This window comes from Amblyomma mixtum, chromosome 1 (genome assembly GCF_055824585.1).
Source record: "Amblyomma mixtum isolate Tamu chromosome 1, ASM5582458v1, whole genome shotgun sequence".
In the NCBI taxonomy this organism is placed as follows: Eukaryota; Metazoa; Arthropoda; class Arachnida; order Ixodida; family Ixodidae; genus Amblyomma; species Amblyomma mixtum.
Window position 1 is genome coordinate 95,355,346 of NC_143012.1, and position 25,716 is coordinate 95,381,061.

Here is a 25,716-nt window from a genome sequence, read left to right on the forward strand (position 1 = left end):
ATAATAATTCCGTGTTCTTTCTATCTCATTGTTATCTCTCTTTTTTTTTGTAACCACCTGCACGCGGTGGCATTTGTGTACTTTTCGTCAACCCCCCCACTGTAATGCCAGGCAATGGGGTGTTGGTATGATGATAAATAAAAAAAAAAAATAAATAAATAAATAAATAAATAAATAAATAAGAAGACAACATGCGGCAAAAGTGTGACCGGTCGTTTACCGCAACTCCCTGTCAAGCACACAAGTTAACTGCACTTACGGGGAGTGCGCTTCGGCAACCCGAGTGACACTTTGGGCTGCGCGGTGCTAAACGGGGAAGCAAAGTGTACTCGTAGTTAAAAAAAAGATGGCGTCAGAAAATGAGCGGAATTTCTGATGAGGACGATGGAAAAGAAAAAGGACTCAAAATAATTGATTGCTTAACGTGACAGCGCGAATAAAACGAGGTTCAATAGTTTTTAACGATGAAAAAAATAGAAATAGAAGAAAAGCCAAGACCGGCCAAGACTATCCAGAGTTGCGATAACAAACAAGATGGCGGCGGGCAGCGATGTTGCATCTGATCACGTTTCCTTGTTTTGTTGCTTCGCTTGTAGCTATAACGAATGAATTTTTTCCTGAAAACAGTGTTATAGCATGTAAAATAAAGTTGTAAGTACTTTTTATGCACTGTAAATATTTTGCCTTTGAAATCGCTGCTGCGATACTATACGCACTCAGCCCTCGAAGTGTGGTCCGTGAACGCACTCCTAGCGGAGTACACTCTTCCGCAGTGACACTCCACTTGCGTCGTTCAGATGAGGCAAAGTGTACTTACGGTGAGTGACACTCTCCGTAAGTGCACTTAACTTGCCCGCTTGACAGGGGTATTACTCCCTGAATGAAAGTTACTAAGTACTCTGACTGGAACAGGCGTCTCGAACTACCTCAGCTGTCCTGGAATTCAAAATACTGTATTGTGAATTTCAGGGTCAGCTGAGGTGATTAGAGATGTCTATTTCAGCCAGAGTGTTTACTAGATAGAGGACAGTTGAAAGATATGAGAGGAAAGAGTGAAAGAACCGACGCGCGTCGCAACAACCGACAGTATTGTGAATCCCAGGGAGAGCTGGGGTGGTTCGAAATGCCTGTTCCAGTCAGAGTGTTTAGTAACTCTCGGTCAGGGTGTAAGATCTCTAACGTAAATAAATTGGTAAATTGGTTTTTGAGGAAAGGAAATGACGCAGTATCTGTCTCACATATCTCGGTGGACACCTGAACCGCGCCGTAAGGGAAGGGAGGAAGGTAGGAGTGAAAGAAGAAAGGGAGGATGAGGTGCCGTAGTGGAGATCTCCGGAATAATTTCGACCGCCTGGGGATCTTTGACGTGCACTGAGATCGCACAGCACACGCGGACCTTTTGCGTTTCGCCTCCATCGAAACGCGGCCGCCGCGGTCGGGTTCGAACCCGGGTACTCCGGCTCGGCAGACGGGCACTTTGCCACTGAGCCACCTTTATGACGCTACATTCAGATCAGTTACATGGGTATGCTTTGGTGAATGTCTGGCAATTTGACGAGTGACGTCGCTGTGCCCGGGCCAATAGGTGACTGTGGTGATGTAATTGTTGCTCCAGTCGCGCCAAACTGCGCCAAAAGGCAAAGCCTGCTACAAGCTCATGACAAAATGCTAGTAATCTGCGCCAAGCCTACGCCACAAGTCTATATTTATTTAAGGTCTTAATTGAACCATGCATGGCTTGTACTTTATTTCACCGAAAAATTAGGTCCAGCATGGTTTTCCCACGCCGAATTTCCCACCTGGGAGCCCTTGCACACAAAGTTGGTCCATGTTGAATTTTCTCCGACAAAAAAAAAAGTTAAAATTGGAAAACTGTAAGACACTGTTACAGGAATATGGAAGGTAATGGTCCATTCTCCTGATACGTAGCAAAAGATCTCTTTTATAGTGTCTCCATGGATCACATCGAACAATTAAGACTGCCATATAAAACCAATGGGGAAAGCTTTTCACTATAGCAAAAACGTTAATAAAAAAATACAACACAGCCGTCGGGTGGTTTCTGCATATATTGATTGTTATAGCGAAATTTTATATTACATGAAAAAACTGTGTTCGTAAGCAGTTTCCTGATAAAAAACGCCTTTGTCCAAAATTGCTGAGTATGAAAAGTTCCCATGGAGGTCACAGGGCCAGCTTTTGAGCCATCTAGTGACGCACGTAGGGCAACTCCAAATCTCAAAGCCTCTCAAGGGTGAGGAGGAGTTCCATCCTCTCCCCTGAGAATCTTGGTAGGTTGTTCGGCACCGCAAGTACCCGACTATGCACTGCTCGAATGCAGAACCTGTGGCCTGGTGACTTCTGATAAACCTTGTACATATGCATTTCCTCGTCCTGTCTTAGCAGAACGTTAAGTTGGGCGAGTTGGTATAGGTTCATGGTTGAAAAACAGCGCACAAAAGACTAGACACAAGAGTAAAGGCGGAGCCCGCTACATCGGACAGACCGGCCGTTGCTTGAACAAGTGTTTGCAAGAACACAACAATTCAGATAAAGGCAATGACCAATCTTATCTTGTTACTCATTGTAAGGGGTGCGCGGTGATGAAAAACAAGAAGAAAAAGTGCACTGCTTTGTTAAGTCAAGCAAAGGTGATGTATTCACTCAGAGATCAAACCACGCGGGAAGTAGCAGAAGCATACTTCATCGCAACGGAGCAACGGGGCTGCATTAGCAAACCTTCGGTTGCTTTAAGTGATAACGAGATCACGTTTCTTGGCAGATTTTGGGCTTCGGGCGCACGCTAGTTTTATCATTGTCATAGTTTTGTTTGTTCAATTTTGTTTTCATGTATTATGCCTTCCTTATATACCCAGGTTTTCGCAATAAAGCCTTAGTTGTGAGTTCAGCGCTTGTCCTGTCGTCGCCTTTACTCTTGTGTCTAGTCTTTTGTGCGCTGTTTTTCAACCATGAATCGTCCTGTCTTGTCTCCGCGCTTCTGTTCTTTCGCGCTGGCCATACCAAGAACGGAGCGGAGTCCGCAAGCGACCATGTCCTGGTGAGCTTGCAGAGAGTTCACTTCACTAAAACCGCTCAGATCGTGACCCAAGGTCCGGATCCTTATCACACTGTCCCGTGTACACCTACACGTCGTGAGTGACAGCGAGTTTTCCACGCCCGAGCCGGTTTAATTCGAAAGCGATCGCTGAACCTCTCCGCACGACCGTATACGTTTATGAAAACAAGCCCCAATCTTTCAAGATCTTTTTTTTTTTTTTTTTTGGGGGGGGGGGGGGGGGGGGGGGGAGACGAACAAACGCGGCCAATCTTTATCGAGGCAGCACGGTCCGGCGGCCACCGCCGCGACAACTGAAGCGCGTACAGCGGAGCACACGGTCATACCCACACAGGATATCGCACGCACAAAAAAGGACAAAAAGAGGAGAAAAATTAAGACGTATCTTTTTGCGAACAGGAACACAACACGTGGCAAAGAAAACAAAGCGCAAGAATATAGCGGCAATGCCGCAGATGTCACCGCCAATTCTCAATCGCTGAGGTTCCACTGCTTGACAGAGCTCGCGTTACCCGTCGCGAACGTAAGTAGGAGTGGGGTCAGCGTGGCCACTTTGCTGACAGAAAGAACGGAACAAAAGAAGGCGGAAAATGGGCAGGAGAAAAAAGAAAATGAGGAAGCAAATACAGGCACACGTAGCTCCAGCGGGGTTCAAGCGCGGATGAACAAAAAAAAAGAAAGCTTTCGGGTTCTGCGAGGAATAAGTTGTCAGCGCGGCTCAAAACAAATAGTATTGGGGGCGACGTGCCTGCGCCGTGTGAGGGGGAGATGTTTCCATCAAGCACACAAGTAGGAACACGGGATGGTCGATTGCGATGGGGGGGGGGGGGGAGGGGGGAGAGGGAGAGGGAGAGGGGGTAGACGGGCTCACAAAAGCGATAGAAAAAATAAAAAACTGAAAGAAAGAAAAGACAGAAAGAGGGGATGAAAATGGCGTCGAAATACAAAGAGACAAGAGATCGCGCGAGCCAGCCAGCCGGCCGTGCCCTTCACCGAATGAATGTAAAAGTAAAGAAAAGTAGGCGAGAATAAATAGATTGAAGGCCTTATATACGCCTTTTACAAGGGAAGCGAAAAGAACAAACACTTGCTCCCGGACGGGTCGAGCTGAAAAATCCGTGTACCAGAAAAAGAGAGATGACGTATGTACGTAAAAGGGAGCGTACAACAATAACTGGACATGATGGAAGCAGTGTGACGTATGTCGGGAGAATGGGTAAACAGATAAAGATTGTATGGCGGCGTTGACAGAAAGCATTATATAAATCGTGCTCGGATAGAAGAAAGAAAAAGAAAGCGTGAAGATGTGGGTGCTCAGAAAAAAGACAACCGTTGCGCTAGGCAGTGGAGCGGACCGATCACGGGTTCAGCTGGTCTTAAGGTTCGATTTGGTCGCTTTTGAAGAGAACAGCAGCATCACAAGAATGAAAAAAGTTCCGACAATGAAGTCTCAAGCTCGAAGAGGAAATAAAACTGGGGACAAGAATTTTTGGGGCGTCGCTTAGAATTAGCTTCAGAATGCGTCTGCAGCAACTCGAATAAGCCGGGGATGGAATATTGAAACGTATACAAAACGTGGCTCTCATTATTTGTCTTCAATTAAATAGGATAGAGTGATGATCAAATTTGTAACTGAAATAATCTGTTGGTAAAATAAAAAAAAAACTTACCGAATGTCCCTCTTACACATGTTGCCTTGTAGAGTTTTTATTTACTATTTTTAGTCGCATAAAACATTAGCAGCTTTTTGTAAACATTTCTCTATGACACGTAGACCAGCAGCTAATTTTATTTCATATTGCTCAGTAATCTTTACAGGAATACTGCCCTCAGACAGAAAGGCTGAGGGCAGTACAACTGTAAATAAAAGTTCAGCTGATAATTACCATCCATACCCCTCACATGCATTCGCTGCAAAATGCTAGAACACATAGTTCCATCTCAAGTTTACAGCCGTTCTGAGCGCAATAACTTCTTCACGCTAATAACATGGATTTAGAAAGAGACATTCCTTCGATACACAGTCATTCGTAATAAATTGATTTGCGTTTTATTATGAACGATAGCCTGCAAAAACATTACATATTTATTGACGTCGCCATAACTTTCGACCGCGTAGCTCACTGCCGCATGACTACGAAATTATCATCATGCTGATGAGACTCGTTAAAATATCATGGCTTCGTTATGTCCTTTCGCATGACCAAAAGTTCATCTCTATCAATAATCTATCCTCTAATCTTTCTCCTGTCGCTTCCGGTGCGCCGTAGGGCAAAATGCTAGGTTCCATATTATTTCTTGTTCACATAAATTATGTACTTACCTGATAACACATCTTCCTGTGTGCGGGTTTTCGCAAATGATTACGTTATTTACCGGCTTGTTAACATACCAAGGACCACCTGACACTCCAGCCAGATCTTCAAGCTAGTAACAATTAGTGCAACACACGATTAATGATCCTTAAGGTATCTAAATGCAAGGTCATCTCATTCAGCCGCAAACACAGTAATTCTGTCTACATACACCTCACTCCAGACGACTGACTGTCTCAAAGGAAGGCAGGCGGGCGTTCCGTCCCGCCTACCTTCATTGCGTCCTTGTGTTTTGCGCCTTAAACCAAAGACTCACGTGTCCCTTACAAACTTCTCAGTGTTAACCTTCACATCTTTCAAGGTCGTTTGATATTACATCCGTATGCGCCATCACCTCAAGGTCATTAGGGTGCATAGGCCGCAGTCTCACAGATTCTCCCGCTAATAAACATAAACTAGCTTCCTTAACTTTTGTTCGCCCACAAATTGAGTTTATGACCTCCATTTGGTCTCCCCAGCATAACAACATAGTCATCATGTTAGAATCCATCCGAAATAGGGCAGCACGATTCATTTCACGAAACTATGATTACCATTCCAGCATCACTCAGATTAGAGCTGGTCTTTCAGTACAATCTTTAGGCACACACCGTTACATCATTCTGCTAATACTATTTCAGAAACATGTAAACGGTAGTAGATCATGTTCGTTTCACCTTGATGTTCCATCACGCACGTCTAAACGGTTGTACAATCCCCCCAGTTTTATACGCATCTATGGTGACAAATTAGCTTTTAGTCCATCAGCTCACATTATCCTCAATTGGGCTCTATCACTATTTGTTTGATTGCACAACGATAACACGAGCCGCATGCAATTAATTACTTGACTGTTGTGTTTCAACATGGGGCGCATATTTTGTTTTTATTGTTATTGCTTCTCTGTCGTTCGCTATAGTCTTCTCTACTGTTATGTGTTCAGATACATTTCCCTATGCACTGCATTTTTTTCTTGTTGCTTATTCTACTTAATGCACTGCTAGAAATTTGACGCTCCCCTTGATCAACGCCCTACGGAAAATAAAGATTTAATTGGCTTTGAGGAAAGGAAATAACGCAGTAACTGTACCACATACCTCGGTTTGCGCCTGAACAGCGCCGTAAGTGAAGGGTTCTAAAGGAGGAAGTGAAAGAAAAAAAAGGAAAAAATCGGTGCCGTATAGTGAAGGCCTCCGAAAATAATTTCGAACACCTGAGTATCTTTAACGTGCACGGACATCGCGTAACACACGGGCGCCTTTTTTCGTTTCGTCTCAATCGAAACGCGGCCGCCGCGGTCTGGTTCAAACCCGGGTACTGTGGCTCAATAGAGGAGCGCCATGAGCACTGAGCCATGGCGGTGAGTCGACGCCCTACTGTATAGTAAGGTACTTGAGGAGCGAAAAGTTGGGCAAATGCTGACCGATATGCGAACGGTTAGCACAGGTCATAAACAGCGGTATTCCTTGATTCTGTGCAAAACTGAAATGCTCATAATAACGAAAGAAGAGAACGTTGGAGTATTAGAAGGTCAAGTTGGAATACAGCCGACAGAAGCTGGGCGGGTGCTAAACATCAGATCCCACTAAAGAAAACCTAAACACCGCTTCCACGACTCGCTGTCCAACAGGCGAGCCAAACGGAGAGCTCCGTTTCGTTTCCGGATCGAATGACCCGGTAAAGAGAAATGAGGAGAGAGAGAATCGATTTGTGGCTTGGCAAGCAACAAGCCGAAACGTTCTCGCGTTTTCTTTTTTTTTTTTTTTCCCCGCTTATAACCGTCCCGCCCCTCCGCACCGCAACGGTCTTGCTCAGCGTTCAACTCTCGCTTCATCTCTCCGCTGTCAGTCGAGTCAAGCTACTACCACACCGGAGGCACAAAAAAGAAAATAGAAGAGGTGGAGCCCATGGTCGCGGCGTAATAGTGTGCTGATATGAGCGCTCGTCCATCTTGGTCCCAGGGCTACTCGGACGACGGCGCGGGTGCTCGAAATCGGACTCGTGCGCAATCAAAGTCCCCTCTCTCATACACTTCCACCCGCGCGCCCACCACCACGACCTTTCCCTCTGCAACCGCCGTTCTATCCAAGACCCACGGCCGTTTCGTCATGAACGCCGCGCCGATCTGACCGCAGGTTACCGCAAGCCAACAACCGATCGCTCCGTTCGCTTCGTCTTTGCTCTCTTCCGCACCCCCCCCCCCCCCTCCCCCTCCTCTCAACGTCGCTAGATGCTCGCTGAAGCAGCATCGGAAGCCCCGAGCACAGCCGCTTAGCAAGCGCGGCTGGTGGAGGGATAGGAACCTAGCCGGGGTCGGGGGCCACAGATGGATTGTCCCGGGCAGCGTAAATTGAGAACAGCTCGGACGGATTAGGGCTAGCCATCCGTCGTCGTCGGCGCTGCTCCAGAGAGGGCGCGCGTGAACACTCTGAAACTCAGCATTGCGCTCCTTCCTTTTTTTCTCGTTACGCTGTCTCCGTCTGCTTTGCACTATTTTTGTTGAGCTCGTTTGCTATTGAGTGTGTGTCGGCTTGATCGCGTATTTGTACATGCTGGCTAGTTTGTTTATTTCTTTCTTTTCATGTTTGTTTGCCAACAAGGGATGTCGAGGGGTGGTCTGGGGATTGCCATGCATAGCCCCTCGGGCCACGCAGCGACCGCACCTGGCGGCAGTGGTTCGTTCAATGTCCTCCCCGTAGCCGCGCCTGTCATTCATAGCTCTGCATTTCCGGACACAAAGAGCAGGACTAGAAATCAAAGTACACGATCCAAAAAATTGAGAGAAACACTGAATAAAGCAGACGACGGAGCAGACGACCCCCCGCAAAGCTGTCAGCGAGTGTCGTCTGCTCGTCTCTTCTTCCTCGCAGACGATGACGAGGAAGTTCGCGATCGCCTTTTTTCGTGGGCCGCTGATTGCGTGCATACTGTACGCCTGTCGTGCGGAAGGCCAAGCGCTGTCAGGTGGACCGAAGTGAATGTCTTGTTGCATACGCGCTCGCTCCCGATGCTGCTCCTTTCAACCTGCCGCGACCCGGAAGAATTCATCTGGTTTGAGCTGCGAAAAGAAACCGATCTCGTCCGTCCGCGACAAAGCAAAGTAGTAAAGAAACTCGGCGTCCCTTCCCCCTGGTCCCGTCAGTTCTGGTTCGAGCCCACTCTGCTCGGCCCGTGTCAATTCCGTTTGCGGATCAACGGTCGGCGGCGCTTCGCGACTATCCAAAAAACGAAAAGAGAATAAGGAGCCGAGAGAACGCGGAGTGGGGCTTTCTTCTTGGCCGAGATTCCATTTTGAAGCGAACGCGCCTCGCTTGGCGGGGATTGCTTGCCTATCACTTCTGCGCGGCGGGTGAAAACCGTCCTGCAGCCCCCGGCGCCTGGCTTCGAGCATCGGGCCATCGACCGAGAGACACGCCGCCACGCTTCGACCCCCCCGTTCCGCGTTATCTTTATTCATGACATTTATCTTTTTCTTTTCTCTCTCGCTTTCCCCCCCGAGCAAGTATGAGTGATTTTGTTTTTTGCTTTTGTTCCGCTGTTTTTGGATTGCGTTGAAAAGGACGTCCGAAGATCGCTTTTGCAAGGGTGTCTGTCTGCCCCTCGTGCGATCTCTTTCGGTCCGACCGCCGCGCGTGCCTCGGGCGTTTGTTTGGGTGTAGGGAGACGAATACAGGCTTGTCTGTTTGCGCCCACCCCAGCCGAAGCTGCTGCTCAAAGCAGCGGCGCGACTTTGGGGGGAGAAACACTTTCTTCTCCGAGCAGTCGCAGTTCTGTTCCCCTTGCAACCGATGAATGTTGGTCTTTCTTTATTTTTCTACGCCCTTCTTCCACTGCTGACGCCGCCGCAGCTGTTTCTGGTTCCGAGCAGGCAAGCCTGTTTTCTGCGTTGGTGGTTTCCCTTTGGAGAAAGCCGCGCGTATAAACGGTTTATCCATCAGGAAAACGGGCTTTGGCTGCGGCACTTTCTAGCTTTCCAGTTCTCTCGCCAACCTCATACGCGCTTCTGTGTTGGCAAGATGTCATTTTTTTGTATCGTTCCTTGTTTCCCGTAGCCTCGTATTTTACGCTGTATTAGCGTCACGCGCAGTGAATACATGTTTATGCATAGCGTTATTTCGCTTTGTTTTTTTATTGGACAGCAGTCAATGTCTGAGCTGGGAATCACTGTACGATGTCAGTGCACGTTAAGGAACCCCAGGTGGTCCAAATTTCCCGAGCCCTTCACTACGGCGTCCCTCATAGCATTAGTCGCTTTGGGACGTTGAACCTCCATAAACCAAACCAAACTTTCCAGAGCTTGCCCCGTAAAACTAATACCGTCCTTATAGGAAAGATGTTCACATGAGATAAGCTCCAAGAGGCTTATTCTCTGTAAAGTAGAAAGAAAGAGTTCGTTACTGGATAATGCATCTTTAAAAGGTTTGCACGTATCATTCCCAACTTTCCTGGACATGCAGAATCTAGCGCTATCTGTTGGTCACCGTTAGCGAACACCGCCTAACTCAGTAGTGATACCCTAAGCTTCTAATTTTCAGAAGGCTAGAGTCCCCTGCAGTTTCAGCGCGAACATAGTGATTTTCATGGCCTACTCTTCCTTGTCGCTGCAAAATCTTACGTTTGAATTGCCTCCCGCGCTCGCACTAACTATTCCGTCGGCCATAAAGAAATTGATTGTAAAACATTTTACTCGCCGGAAAGAGCTTGGTGAGAGGTCGCGTTAAGTGGTCGAGAGTACGCAGCCCTCGACGACTTTGTCAGCACACTCCACCTCCAAAACTTGCGTTCTGGGGTTAGAGCTAGCCAGCACGGCCTCCCACCGCTCGAGAGAAGGAGCGGTAACTAGATCACCCGGAGGTGGCTCTATTTTGCAGTCCCACAGGATGGGATCGTAGGTGGCTCGTTGACCAGTGTTTAGAGTTTGGGTTGTAAAGATCTGGATAAATGTGCGCGAGGAGTGATGGGGTGCCTATCGATCTCGTCTGTAGACGACGCCACGTAACCTCTTGTTCTTTAGTAAGTCTTTTGTCTGGAGGGGGGAAAATTCTCCTCTCTAATTTAAAATGATTGGTGAGATCATGATATGTGATCATTGAGTCCTTCGTGAAATTCAGGGAGCCAGACTCATCCACTGCCCGGTCGACGAAACCTCGGGCTTTACTGTGGGCTGCCTCGTTCCCCGGATTCCCCGAATGGGCTGGGACCCATATCAGTTCGGAACAATTTGGTGATAATTTAGTTGCGTTAAGGATTCTAAGGGAGGTGTTTGTAATTCGCCCTTTAGCGAAATTATTGATACCCATTTTGGAATCGCTGAGGGTGATGCTCTCTTGGGTATGCCCTAGGGCGAGGGCTATAGCCGTTTCTTCTGCCGTTTCACAGGATTTCGCTTTGATTGTTGCCGACACGATGAGGTCACCATTCTCGTTCACAGCCACAATTGCAAAGGAATTGGTAAGTTTGTATTGTGCCGCATCTACATAAAGAGTTCCAGCGCACTGTCCGTATCTATAATATAAGGCTTTGGCTTGTGCTTGTCTTCTACCCTCATGGTGTAAGGGGTGCATGTTTTTTGAGTGGTTAGATTAGTAGGGGCGTCGTATAGTCGCGGGGTAAGTCTACTTTAGCATCTTTATTCGTAGGGTAAAAGTTAATTCCAAGCCTGGTAAGAATACTCCTGCCAGTCCTGGAATTGGCTAATCTCGCTGTTTGAGCCATTAAATGGGCTTCTTTCAGTTCATTGTAGGTGTTATGTATTCCTAACTTGATAAGCCTTTCGGTTGAGGCATTTAGTGGGAGTCCTAACGCAGCTTTGTAGGCCTGCCGTATCATGCTATCTAATTTGTCCTTTTCAGCTTTCGCAAATTTGAGAGAAGGGGTGGCATAGAGTATCCTGCTTAGCGCAAAGGCCTGCACTAGTTGGCATAAATCTTTCCCTAAATTTTTGATTGTAAAACATTTTATTCGCCGGGAAGAGCTTGGCAAGAGGTCGCGTTAAGTGGTCGAGAGTACATAGCCCTCGACGACTTTGTCAGCCCACTCCACCGCCAAAACTTGCGTTCTGGGTTCAGAGCTAGCCAGCACGGTCTCCCACCGCTCGAGAGAAGGAGCTGTAACTAGATCACCCGGAGGTGGCTCTATTTTGCAGTCCCACAGGATGTGATCGTAGGTAGCACGTTGGCCACAGTGTTTGCAGTTTGGGTTGTAAAGATCTGGATAAATGTGCGCGAGGAGTGATGGGGTGCGTATCGATCTCGTCTGTAGACGACGCCACGTAACCTCTTGTTCTTTAGTAAGTCTTTTGTCTGGAGGGGGGAAAATTCTCCTCTCTAGTTTAAAATGATTGGTGAGATCATGATATGTGATCCCTAAATCAAGGAGGTGTAGCAAAAATTCAAAATTCCCGCTGTTATTTTCAGTGTTCAGCGCCGCGCGAACGTGGTGGCAGCCGTGATAACTAGAAGTGGTTGATCAGATTTCCTGCCCTGGATTCATTTACTGGTTTCGGTCCCGTTGCTATTTTCAATTATTTTTAAAGCTCAGTTTTGATGATGTTGATGGTGATGCGGCGTGCGGTCACATAAGGTATCTCCTAGCAAACAATACAAAATAAAGCAAAAATAAAAGCAAACGAACTAACTAGCGCCATCTGTCGGCTGCCAGTGGAGAACACCGCCTAACTCACTAAAACAAAAAACTACAGATTGCGGTGAGATCCTGCGCGAAGTCGTTGTAGGGATAGCCTACCCTTCACTAACGCCAAACCGAAACCACAGGATATTCCATGTCCATCGCTATGTTTGGAGGGTACACTCTAAATGAGGGAATACGTTTGAGCTTGTTGGTTCATCGTTACACAGAAAGTATACCTGGGTAACTACAGGACGAGGCGAGGGCAAGACAAACACTACTTTCGACAAATGTTTATTGCGGTTCCTTCGTTCGCAAGGGGAGCGAAGGAAAAGGTAACGACAAAATTGCCACGTTCCAGCGCGGTCTGTGATAGGGCCACGGATGGCTTCCTGACGCAATCATCACCTGACCGTGCTATCAGTGACGCTTGCACAATTTCTCTGGTCGGGCCGGTGCTGTAGTTATACACAGAAATCGTTTGGTCAAACAAAGGATGGCGCGGTGTTTCAGGGTCACACCTTTTACAATGGGCAGCTAGCTATCCGTCAGTGGCAATGTTGCTGACTTTCTTAGTGTGCTCTTGCAGCCGGAAGTTCAAGCATCTTCCAGTTTGGCCTATAAGTGCATTCCATATGAAAGTGGAATTTTGTAGACGACGCCTCTCTGGCAAGGTACGAAGGCATCCCTCTGTCTCATATGCAAATCGAGGCAGTCCAGGGAACACCGCAGCGTATTTCTTTCGGCCTACAAAGCAGGGCTCTCACACAGGAGATCTACAACTGTCTGCCTGCAGCCACACCCTTACAAAAAAATGCTTAAGACAGTCTATAGAGTGTCTATAAAGTTTATAGACTTCTATAGACAACAGTCTATAGGGAATACAAATGCCGTAAACAGTCTATAGACAATCTACAGATTTATGGCCTTACAAATTTAGAAGACTTTTCTCTATAGACAGTCTATAGACTATGAATTGACAAAAAGCAATATCTATAGGAAGTCAATAGAGTCAATAAGAAGTCTATAGACTGTCTATAGACCATTTTTATAAGGGCATTTTTCACAAGCAGGGCTGTCGGCCATCCCAGTCCGGAACGCGTTTTGCTCTGTAAATGCAACACCGAGCCGTGGGCGGCAGAGGAGTGTTGCTTCGCGACGCGGTGTACTATGGGGAAAACGGAGGCGCAGTCCAGGGTCCAGTGCCCTGAGGCAACGGTTTAAAAACCGGCACTGTACCAAGCAGAAAGTGTGACCAGCAGCGCCAACCCGCGAACAGTAGCAATGGTTATTCTGACAGCAATGCTGGCCATTCTGTCGACAAATCTAGACAGTATCATCGCAGCTGAAAAGGGGATTCTTCTACTCCTACCATATCTTCGTGGGATGCGTGTCATCTGACACCAAGCGATGTATGTTTGCGCTTAAGGTACGCGTATACAATATTGCTGTCATCCATGCAGCCGTCCTCTTCGCTACGCAGTTCAGAAACAGTTTTTCCAATAATCGACAGGCGAATAACTCTCATGGTGTCCCTATAAGACGGCGTAAGCCTTCTCCGCCTGCCTGCGCGGTCCGTTCATTTTCCTGCCTTTTTATTATATTCTCGCCTCCTGGATAACCTACGACAAGCCCCATACACCGACATATTAGTGCCCCTCTTGAGACGAGGGGGGGGGGGGGGGGGGGCTGGCTGTTTCTTTCGCGAGGCACAGCGCGGTGCCTTCCCAGGCCTTCCCCCCTGAGGCTGTATCGATCAGCGGCCCTCTCATCGGCGGTGCAAGGTTTTCGCCGCGTGTTTTAATCTCGTTCGGTCCGCTCTTCCGTTCAATGAATTTCCGTGTTCTCTCAGCCCCCTGTATCTCCCTTCTTTCTTTTTTGTACGCGTACGTACGCCACCGCTCATTTGTTTCCTGCCAACTATTTCTTTATAGAATTCACGCTTTGTTGACCTTTCTCTGTATTTTAGACTCCACCGTTCAGCCTCCTCTTTTCATTCCTTCTCTTTAGCTAAGTCGGGTCACTCAGAGAAGGGTTTGGTTGAGGGACCTGCGACGCTGTCCAAGCGAAGAGAGATGTCAGTTCATTCACGCGTCACCTTTCTTAAGTTTTCAGTAGATTTGTTGCTTAGTGAATTTTACCGAATCTTGATCTATATATATTAATAACATAGTCTTTGTCAAAAGTTTTACAGCCCAAGGCGTTTTAGAGCTGTAACTCATAGTCTCTATCATCTCTTGAAAGCTGCGGATGCTTAACACTGAGAACTGTGGCTATTATCTTTATAAAGCTGGAGGCACATGCACAAATGTTGCAATAAGCTGTGGAAAGAACGCAATACTCTGCAAGCGTTCGTGCATCGCAGCACATCTTTAAGTGGAAATATCGCGCATTTACCGGCACTCACCTATGGGGCAGAAACGTGGAGGCTAACAAAGAGGGTCCAGCTTAAGTTAAGGACAACGCAGCGACCCATGGAAAGAAAAATGATAGGTGCGACGTTAAGAGATCGGAAGAGGGTGGAATGGGTGAGGGAACAATCACGGGCTAATGACATCCTATAGTAGGATACAACTTAAAAAAACAGCAGTTGCTAACACTGGGCCGCGGTCCGCGGCGTCCTGTATTACTCCGCTCGCGAATCGCAACTGTAAACGAAACCAGCTCTTTAATGTTTGACTATATCAAACAATCCATGTATCAAAATTCTAGAGCTCATAATTTTTTTTCTTTTGATAAGCTTCTTGTTTACATAACAAGAAGCGTTTAAGCAGCGGACTACTTTTTTGTCGTGGAGGAATTCTGTGCGCGAAGGCTGAATGTGGGCGGAGCTTCACTGCAGACTTAAGTTGTATCCGACTATAGTCGATATCAAGAGGAAGAAATGGGCCTGGGCAGGGCATGTAATGCGAAGGCAAAATAACCGCTGGTCCTTGAGGGTAACGCAGTGGATTCCAAGAGAAGGCAAACGTAGCAGGGGGCGGCAGAAAGTTAGGTGGGCGGATGAGATTAAGAAGTTCGCGGGGATGCAGTGGCCGCAACTGGTAAAGGACAAGGTTAATTGGGTGTAGTCAGGCTGATGATGATGATGATGATGATCGCGCATTTATTTCCGAGAACTTCGTTTCGCGTTAGATGTCATCTTAGCCGTTAGGTAAAAACGGTGGTCTCGCTGCCTCCTCGCAGGCCCCCTGGGATCCCCCAAGTGGACGTTGGGCCAGGCGACCAGCTGTCCCGTGTGCGGCATCACGCTGGCCCAAGCTCAGATGGCTGATCACTTCCAGCTGGAGATGGACAAGCTTACGGACTTCTACAGGTGCGGTATTGTATACCAACCAGGCACCCTTGCACGTGTATGCCCGCACGCCCCACCTTCGGCCGTGTCACGTTCAGAGAACACAGTAAGCCAACGGTACCACCTGGAAGAAGCCCTATATAAAGCCTAACGAGCATGTAGAAAAAAAAAATGGCAGTGGCTTAGCTCGGCTATGCCGGGATATACGCAGCGAAAGCGAGCGCAACGACGAGGAAACGGTGTGACGTCATACCAAACGGCGGCTCCGCGGCGAGGCGCACGGTGTGACGTCATGCCAGATGGCGCGGCGAGCGCGTGGCATCCGCAAGCTGCGGCGGTTGCTAGGCGACGGCTCAAGGTCAGTCTCTGTGCCTCCGCGGAGCACCGCCACAGCGAAATCGCGTTTGTGGCCAATGTAGCTTTCGCTACAATAGTGTGCCTGCAGGCAAAGCTGCTCTACTTCTCACGAACTGATGGCGTCGGTCGGAAAAGAAGCAACGAAAGAAGTATAGTGCAGGAATGATTGTGCCCCGTACTTCTCTATAGGTACTTTGAGTATTTTAAGCCGTTAAACTTTTGCCTGTTTGTTTGCTGCCAGTCTTCCGAGTGGCATTTCTCACTGAATGAAATCCCGTTTTCCAGCTGTCGGCGGTGGGTGGACCGGACGCACGAAGACAGTTTGCCGTTGGTGAGTTGAAAAGCTTCCCTAAAATTTATCTCAGTTCAGTCTTCTCTTCCTTTTCTTTCAAAAATATTTTAATAAGGTTCGTGTGCAGCAGTAGTAAGTTATTCTCAATTTGCAGCCGATTCTTTGTGCCAAACAAAGTAGTCTTTCAGATGTGGGAGAAGCAGATATACGATGTCTTCAATAACGCTCATTGAGGGCGTATGTCGGGTCCTTACCGATGCTTGTGCTGGACTCTTGTGGTGCCCCTGTTTACCCGGAGGTGTAAACAATGAGCAGCTGGGTGCTGTGTTCTTGCTAGCAGGCGGCCACTAGGTCAAGCAAGGTCAAGAAGGTCAAGCAGCAGCACCCGATGACCTTAGTGAAACATGGCGGAGCTTCCGCTCCAAAAACACTACGCGCTTGGGGCCGTAGAGGCGAGCTCCGCCGTTTCGGGCCCCGCAGACATACATACCGCCGAGCACGCGCAGATGACGCGGCCCATTCATGGGGACGAAGCAGGGAAACGGCTTGCCGCGCTCTTCGAAAGAACGGAGAGAACGCGTAGGCAAAGATGCGATCGGCGTCACCGCGAGGCTGGCGGGGAACTACAACGCACGTTCGGAAGGACTAGCTTTCGAGGGTACGCACCGCCTGGACAATGGGCGGCTGATGCCTCCGGAGGGGCGAACCGCCGCCGTTTCGGCAATTTTGTCAAGTGGGTACGCAATCCGTCTTTACAACACGGCCACTCAGCGCATCCTTGTCACATGAGTTATGCCTGTGTCATTCGTTATTGCTTGTATCTGCATTGCTGCTTCTGTCACGAGACGGGTTGGGGACCAGTCAAGTTGCCTTATACAATTTTTTTCTTCAGTTACACCAGAACACTGCATATTTTATGGACATAGATCATTTGTGTTTTTAATAATAATAATTATTATTATAATTATTATTATTATTATTACCGGGCTCGGTATAAATTATTATATCGAGCCCGGGAGCCCAGTCTTTGGTTCTGGGCTGGGTATATAAATGGGCTGCATCTTGGGCCATGCCGAGGAGGGAAAATTTCCATATTAGGCTGCTACGTCTGTTTTTTTTTCTTCTCTGTATTATATGTCTGTAAATTTGTAGATCTACTGTACATAAACTTCAATCCATATTCTCCTCACTTCCCGTCGTTGCAAAACGTCACTATACACACTATACGCTATAAGCCTTCAAGCCGTCTGTGTGCCGCCTCTGACTGAACGCTTCTGCTGCACGGAGAAGGAGCATCATTACTGTATTGGCGTCGTGGTGCTGTTGCATTTTTTATGGGGCAGAGGAGAAGTTGCCTCCTGAGCAGTGGTTTGGTGTTCACTTTAATGCTTTGCAACAAAGTATTCCACTTGTAACTGTTGACATACTGCACTGTGGTGGCCTTAATATCGTATAATGTGGCCGCTGCAAGCACTCTAATCTAAGGGCTAATTTGACACCGATGGTATATTCGGTTTGGTTTATGGAGTTTAACGTCCCAAAGCGACTAAGGCTATGAGAGACGCCGTAGTGGAGGGCTCCGGAAATTTCGACCACCTGGGGTTCTTTAACGTGCACTGATATCGCACAGTACACGGGCCTCTAGAATTTCTCCTCCAAAGAAATTCTAGCCGCCGCGGCCGGGATCGAACCCGCGTCTTTCGGGTCAGCAGCCGAGCACCATAACCACTGAGCCACCGCGGCGGCGGCGATGGTATATTCATTAGTCATAACCGGCCTGTTGGGGGTGGTAACAGTCTCTCTCTCTGCCGCATGGTGGACAAAGCAAAACTGCCACTTGAAGCTGTGGGTTGACCCTTTTTATTCTTTAATTATTTTTTGTCGTGAAAACAGCGTTCTTTTTTGTTCTCTTCCCAGCAGCCGGAACCCCAGTCCGCCTGCCGGACCGCGTACGAGGCTGGCAAGCGATCGCCCCTCTCTCGGTGGGAGGTACGTGAGCCTTCCAATACTTTGCACTGATCTGCATTCCCTTATAAAAATGGTCTATAGACAGTCTATATACCTCTTATTGACTCTGTTGACTTCCTAGAGATACTGCTTTTTGTATATTCATAGTCCATAGACTGTCTATGGACAAAAGTCTACTAAAAGTGTATGGCCATAAATCTATACATTCTCTATATACTGTTTATGGCATTTGTATTGCCTATATACTTTTGTCTATAGACATTCTATAGACTTCATACACAGAAGTCTATAGACACTCTATAGACTGTATAAAACTTTTTTTTGTAAGGGATATCTTTCCACCACGCACGCGGACGCAGAGGTGAGCACAGCGCAGTGCGAAGGGAATACGGAGCTGCACAGTGCCCCAAACACAGTGAAGGAAGTTAAAGGGGCTCTGAAAAGGGCTCTAATAAAGTTGCAGGATGTCTGGGATGTTAAAGGACACCGCTGCACGAATACTGTTCAGTAAGAATTGTTCTAATGCGCTTCGCAAAAGCTGAGTTATCTGTAGTAAAAAATTTGAATTTCAGCATCTTCGCCTTTCTCCATCTAGTAGTAGTAGTAGTAGTAGTAGTTGAGGTTTAGTAAATTCATAATTAAAAGGAAGGAAAAGATTTTTACCCGCCCCGGCTCTCTCGGCACTTTCTGCACGCTGGAAGGTCGGCGCTCCTTTGCCGGAGCTACGCCGCTTATTGGCCGCGGCCACGATAGCCGCCTGACGTCAGAAAGAATCTAACCGATAGCATAGCATCTTTGAACTTGCATAAGCAGGTGCGAGCGACGGAGGAGGGTGCGAGCATGAAAAAGTAGCCGGGAAGGGCTCGCCAACTTTCGCGCGTCGATTGTGGGTCCTCTACTGTGTGTAGTAGTGTATTACTTGGCTCAGGTGTCCATGACAACACAATGCAGTGATTCAGTGAGTTAATGTGCTTTCTTCAGAAGTTGTTTCAGGGCCCCTTTAAAGTGGACGCGGCTTTTGTTTGTGGGGTTTTAAAATGGGGAGATAAATACGTTCTACCCGTCTAACCGCGCGGACCCCACCCCGTGGTGCCGAGCGCTATCGAGCGCTCGCCGACCACGGCGGGCCTTGCTCTGCGGTAACAAAAGAACGACACACTGGCTGACACGAACAAGGCATTTATTGCTATAACAACAATAACGCCAGCTAGCAACAAAATACACTGAGGAATCGAGGATGTCCGACTCACCAGCACGGTTACGAGCGAACGTTCGCCCACGCTAGGGCAAAGGGAAGCTCCGAGGCCAGACGGGACGGGGTGGCGGAAGCAAGTTCCGACCACGAGGCGCCCGCGGCGAAGAGCGGAGCCGCGAGCTAAACGTCCGCTCGCTATCCCGGTCCCAGGGAGAAGAGACCCCGTCGCTCCCCGCGCGCGCGCAGCAAAACGCCGTTCGTGGCGCTGGTGTCGCTGCGACGCGAGCGCCCTCCCCTGTTAGTTAAACACAACTAAGGGGAGTGTGTTGCGGGGAAGCTAACCACAGGGAACTAGTGCGTTACGGGAAAGCGAACGCAGGGGACGAAGGCGTCCCCACATGTTGTACAGCGTCCTCCGGATAGCAATGAGTATGAAGGCAGAGCTAGAGGTGCATGTACTCGACAACCCAAGTCGTGCTTCGAGGCATGCACTAACGACTGTAGTGAGCCTTGCGGAAGCGGCATGCACTAATGCGGCATGCACGCTGCATAGGAGCGAAAAACGGCGAACGAAGGGCGTGTTAGAGAGCATGAAGATCAGTGTTTCCTTGTCTGCTGCGATTATTGAAAGAAAACTGACGAGACTACTCCTTTAATCTTCATGCTTTCTTTCTTTTTTCGTGCTCCCAGACATACCTGAAGGTCCGCGGTAACCGCCATCAGAGGCTGAATGGTAAGTAGTAACATGAATCTTTTTGGTAATTTCACTGCCACCGTGTAAAATTCCACTTTGGTACTCTCAGTCAAGGTTTGATGAACGCCTTGTAAGTCCCTCGTGATTTGCAGGGTAAGGCTGGGTCGAACTTTGTGCTCACTTGAGAGCAGCTGATTTTTTCATCATATCTCGGTTGAGAACACTGCACTAGCGGCCTGCTACTACACCTTCTTGTTTTTAATCCACTTGATCATATGTGTTCTGTGGTAAAAAAGGAACATGCTGCCGATAGGTAGCCGAAAACACAAGAATCGAACATTGCTCACAATGTTCTACACCCTACAAATTCACATCTGAAAGCCGAGGGGTAAATTAAGAAAATAAAACTAATTAATGTGGCTCCGCATTGCGTGTAGGAGCAGATGCCAATTAGCGGGTAGAGATTTGGTTTATGGTTTGGTTCATGGGGTTTAACGTCCCAAAGCGACTCAGGCTATGAGAGACGCCATAGTTAAGTGCTCCGGATTAATTTCGACCACTTGAGGTTCTCTCACGTGCACTGACATCTCACAGTACACGGGCCTCTAGAATTTCTCCTCCAAGGAAGTTCAACGGCCGCGGCCGGGATTGAGCCCGCGTCTTTCGGGTCAGCAGCCGAGCACCATAACCACTGAGCCACCGCGGTGGCCAATTAGCGGGTAGATAAACAGCCTCCCACCGTGGTCTTGATCATCTGCCAACATGGCGGCCGCTGTTACACCAGTGCAAGCCATCGACGCCTGTAAATTTCGATGCGTATCAACTGAATACAAATCACGGCGTCCCTTGCGTCTGAACTATCTGGCGGCCCTGCATCTCCTCTTCCGCAGCGCTGTGTGGCCGCCGGCGCCGCGCCGAGCTTCCGCTGGACCTGCAGTCGGCGGACGGCGGCTCCCCGCCGGGCACCCCGCGGAGCCGAGGACCCCCTCCGCCGCTCAAGGTCGAGCTGTCGGACGCCGCCTACGAGTCGGCCGGTGAGTCCGTGGGGTTGCGTTGCTGCGGGAGTAAAGGGCTGTTCACGTGACGTCACGGGCGCCATTTTGTTGTCCTGGACGTAGCAGGCCGGAGGAGGATGCAACAGAAAGATTTAGAATACCAGAGACGTAATAGCGGAGATGTATGCCGGTTTTACGCGCGCGAGTTGCGCATGTGACCGGGTAGGACTACTGCGCGTGCCTAACACGCGTGCCTAAAACTGGTATACGTCTCCTCTAGTATGTCTCCGGTATGCTAAATAGAGAGATTTAACTTAATAGCGGGGACGTAACCGGTTTTAGTTAAGGGATAACTAGAACAGAAAACTGGGCAAGTTGGAACGGATTCATCTTAATACAGCGCGATACACAGGACAAGAGAAAGAAACAAGAGACGACACGAGCGCAATCTAACAACTGAGTTTTATTTCTATTTTTATTTCTATTTTATTTCTAGTTTTATTTCTTGTTTCTTTCTCTTGTCCTGTGTATCGCGCTGTATTAAGATGAATTAGTTAAGGGAGTTGCGCATGCACAGTTGGAAATGCGTGGCCGTATAGGGCTACTGCGCGTGCTGGACAAGCGTACGTAAAACCGGTATACGCCTCCGCTACTACGTCTCCGGCATGTTAAATCTCTCTAATAATTACACACGCCGGCGGCGTGTTGTCATGCTCCGCATACAACAAAATGGAGGCAGGTGTGACGTCAGAGAATAATCCCTATGGGCCGAATAGGCTGGGTGAAACCTTTATTAACCTCGAAACTTTGTCGAAGTTGCACATTGATTATTAGGAATCGTAGCATATATCGTGGTTCCAAATTCATCGCTGTTCCGAAGCCACAACAGGCCTCGTCTGCGTTGATGCTATTGGGTGTTCTTAGTAGGCCAAGCACGGGCCGGGAATGCAGGAAAAGGGTTAAATGGGCACACATTTATCATTGTTTGCTTGCTTTGTAACACCTATTGTTTAATATATCTGTCTTTCATCGATTGCCGAGTACTGCCCTACAAGCCTTTATGGCTTGGGCAGACTTGTCTTATAGATTGTATTCTGTTCTCTGAAAATAAAGGTGTTTATTATTATTATTATTATTTAGAATAGGGAAAGGAACTGCATGGTAGCAGATGGGGATTTTAAGAGATGGCCAAACGAGTAATGTTAGGCGAGAAAATCATGTTGAAGCTAGTTTTTTTGACAAAAAGTACAATAAGCACATGGTTGAAATGGTCAACGGCACCCTCCACCCAAACTGCCCTTACAAGAGAGACGCATAAAGCCACCCCGGCACGGTATCATTCTCACAGCGGGTGGACTTGTGAAGCATAAAATCAAGAAAGTGAACGAGCAAGGTGTGGAAGGGGCAGAGATTTAAAGAATTTTGCAACTTTCTCGACTCCGGCATGAATAATTCACCAAGTTCAGCGGCAGCAGTTGGTGTGCCCGAGCGCATGTGGTGAGCGTTGTGCGTGCGCTGTGAAATAATACGCGCGGACAAACCAAGAGCTAGTGATTTGCTCAAAAATCGAAAATGTCAATTTTTCCTTTATAAGCTTAGCATTCTTCCGGTGTTTTATACTTTCGAGGACCGTAAAGCTGTGTTGGTGGCCTTACTGGCCTGTGGGTACCCCGTAAGGTACCGCCTATCCTGCTGCTACCGTGGAAGTATACAAAGGATACTACCTCGTCAGCATTGACGCTTTTCAATGAGCACGCGCTCAATGAGGCGTAAACGCACGGTGCAGCTTCTACATACACTGGCTGCCCGCTGTTCGCCATACCTCATGGCGAACTTCTACGAAGACTCTACGCGAGTGTTTCGCAAGTAGGGAAGCACGCGCGCCTCTCGCGGTGTCCTCGTATCTACGCCACACATAAACGCAAATGCACGCATGCCTGCTTCCGGAATACTGGTTGCAGCTCTGCGATGCGCTTGCATAACTTTGCATATCGCGCCCCCCTCCCGCTTTCCTCTTTCTTTGTTTCTCTCTCATCTTTTGTCTTCGTACTTTCCTGTCCGTTTCCGACCGGCACCGTCATCGCCCACGTGCAGCGGGTGTTCCCAACAAAACCGGCCGCATTCCAGTCATGTTTCCCCACTGGTGTCATAAACGCGTTAGCAGCTGCGGCGCTGACAAACCACGAGGAAAAAAAAAAGATCAGAGGGAGAGGGTGGAAAAGAAAAAAAGATATAGATGTTAACAAAATGAAAGAAAATAAGAAACCCACGTGGTCCCAGCCATTCCGCAATATCTGCGGCAGGCCGTGAAGGGAAAGAAGGGGGGAAAGGGGCCCCGACCCGTCGGCACATATATTTGAGAGGAAACACAGCGTGCGCGGCAGTAAAGGCGGCCGCTTAGATGAGCGTCCTCTCTCTCTTTGCGCGCAGTATGCACACCCAGTTGCGTGCAGCACGGCACTGACTCGCTGCGCGAGAGAAGCTGGCAGCAAGGTAGTTACAGGGCCTTCCTTTCATCGCTTCCTTCTCCCAATGGAACCACGCTCCCAGCGTATTCTATATACTGTCGGAGACGGACCGCCGAGGACCCGTGCCTCTCTTCTGCGGCGTGGACTGAACGCGAGGATGCGCAGAGTATTGCCACTCGCCTCAGCGACTTCGGCCCGCTCGGGTTCGCTCCTGGTCCCGTCCCTCCTCCGAAATCCTTTCTGCCCCGTTGAGCCCCCGCTATGCTGGCCGCGCCGGGCGCTTCCCGAGGCTATAGGGATAGAGGGGAGATGTATAAGGGGGGAGGGGAGCTCACTACGACCGGGCGCTGGGGGTCCACTTATTAAAAGGTGCCTTCAGGGGTTATATGGCGACAGGAAGACACTGAGGAACGGAATTGTGAAGGGCACTGGAACGAAAGGAGTTGTGTTCGATTATGGCTCTCAAGTGTTTTTTTTTTCTCGCTGTTTCTTTCCCAATTTTGTCGTCCCTTTTTGCTCCGTTGTGCGGACAGCTAGCTGTATCTGGTCGTGCGGCTCTCTCTGCCCGCGTGCTTTTCGCGGCGATGTTGCTGAGCACCCGGAGTAATCCATTGGAGTAAGCTCATTGAGTATTTTACCAATGCACCTCAAGTGAAAAGTATACAACAGCTGTGTCTTATCGGTACTCACCTCTGGGGCAGAAGCGTGGAGGCTAACAAAGAGCTATGGAAAGAAAAATGATAGGTGTAACATTAAGAGACCGCAAGCGGGCGGAGTAGGTGTGGGAACAAATGCTGGTAAATGACATCCTAGTCGACATCAAGAGGAAGAAGTGGGCTTGGGCAGGGCATGTAATGCGAAGGCAAGATAACCAATGGTCCTCAAGGGTTACGGAGTGGATTCCAAGAGAAGGCAAGCATAGCAGGGGACGGCAGAAAGTTAGGTGGGCGGATGAGATTAGGAAGTTTTCGGGGATAGGGTGGCCGCAGCTGGCAAAGAACAGGGTTAATTGGGGAGAGATGAAAGAGGTTTTTGCCCTGCTGTGAGCGTAGTCACGCTGCTTCTGCTGCTGCTGCTGCTGCTGATGATGATGATGTAGATGATGGAGCATTCACCCTTATGGAATGCGATAGTGTGTGTTCAGTAGTTTTAAAGGCAACGGGGAGAAAAGTGTCCGGGACGGTTAAGCCGCAACTGAACCCAATAGCTCTATTACCAGTCTCCGACTGTATTCGGGAGGTGCATGCCTGAAATGTGATCTATAATGCGTAATAATTGTGAAATGAAGTCGCTGACACAGATGACATCTATAAAGAATGCTTTTCGCGCTCGCTGAAGGTATTAGTATACATAATGTGCTCGGGTTGTATTTTGGAGCTAATGCTCTACTTCACGGCCAAAGCTGCAAAAGGCGCTTCCCCGCTGCACCTTGACCTTAAATTGGCCTTGTGAGTCTAAATGAAGTGAATAAATAAAATAAATATATCTGCAACTGCGTTTCGAACTCGTGGTGGCGCTAACAGATCAGCTTCGCTGGCCTGTGCACGAGAGCATACTATGTTATCGCCGCAGCCCATCATGGTTTGTGTTAAACTGCAACACACTATCGCCTGTGCATTGCACTTCGTCGTCTTCGCCAGCTAATACTACTATCGAACTAATATCGTAGCCAGACGTGCCAACGACCCAGCAAGGCAAAACCATGAGCCAACCAGGCTAGACGTGCATAGTGTCGCTTATGTCTCCTTGGTTTAACTACGTTAAAGCCCTACCACTTTTTTACAGCATATCATTAGCCTGCATGATAAGCACAAGTACCGCACACCGACGGCTATTTGGAGTGCTATTTATGCAGGAAAAGTGAGAAACATGCGTCTGGTAATGTAGATGATACTTCTGACTTAACACCGCGAATGGCTCTCACGAAAAGTCGTGATAAAGACAAAGATTGCACGGATGCATAAAAATTTGAAGTTAAAAGCAAGCGTAAGGTACAAAAGGGGCATTGAGTTGAAGCCATCGTCGATCATTGTCGCATCGCTGACAGACACAGTCGGCACGTTTTTCGTTGTTTCCTTTTTAGCGTGTGTGTTGTTATTTTTCCTCACTCTTGCCTCTCTCGCTCACCCACCGTTCTCCATGTCGCAGAGCGCTGTCGGTCCGGATCTCCGGGAGTAGGGAAGGATCCCCAGTCACCGTCGGGAGCTCGGGATCGGACGGGGAGTGCCGACGCGGCCGCCGACTCCCGAGGTGGCGAGACGTCGACGGGACGGGATGGGTGAGCCCTTCTGCATTTCCCTTGCCCTCTTTTATTGCAGTCGCACTCACGAGGCTTCGGCACGTGAGTTAATAGCGAGGAGAGTAAAAGAAGTGAGATTAAAAATATTGTAAACAT

The 25,716-nt window shown here is 48.5% G+C and overlaps 1 protein-coding gene across 3 annotated transcripts in view; it reads left to right on the forward strand.

Moving 5' to 3' along the window:
* Nucleotides 1-25,716, forward strand: part of LOC149367258 (uncharacterized) — an 83,907-nt gene that overhangs the window by 42,252 nt on the left and 15,939 nt on the right. For 2 of the 3 annotated variants that reach the window (XM_089566935.1, XM_089566954.1), the window contains exons 5-10: nt 15,244-15,373; nt 15,995-16,040; nt 17,919-17,990; nt 19,855-19,897; nt 20,749-20,892; nt 25,470-25,599. In XM_089566935.1, coding sequence (XP_089423061.1) covers nt 15,244-15,373; nt 15,995-16,040; nt 17,919-17,990; nt 19,855-19,897; nt 20,749-20,892; nt 25,470-25,599 — 565 coding nt within the window. The remainder of the gene's footprint in view (nt 1-15,243; nt 15,374-15,994; nt 16,041-17,918; nt 17,991-19,854; nt 19,898-20,748; nt 20,893-25,469; nt 25,600-25,716) is intronic. The other variant, XM_089566945.1, reaches the window with a different exon arrangement.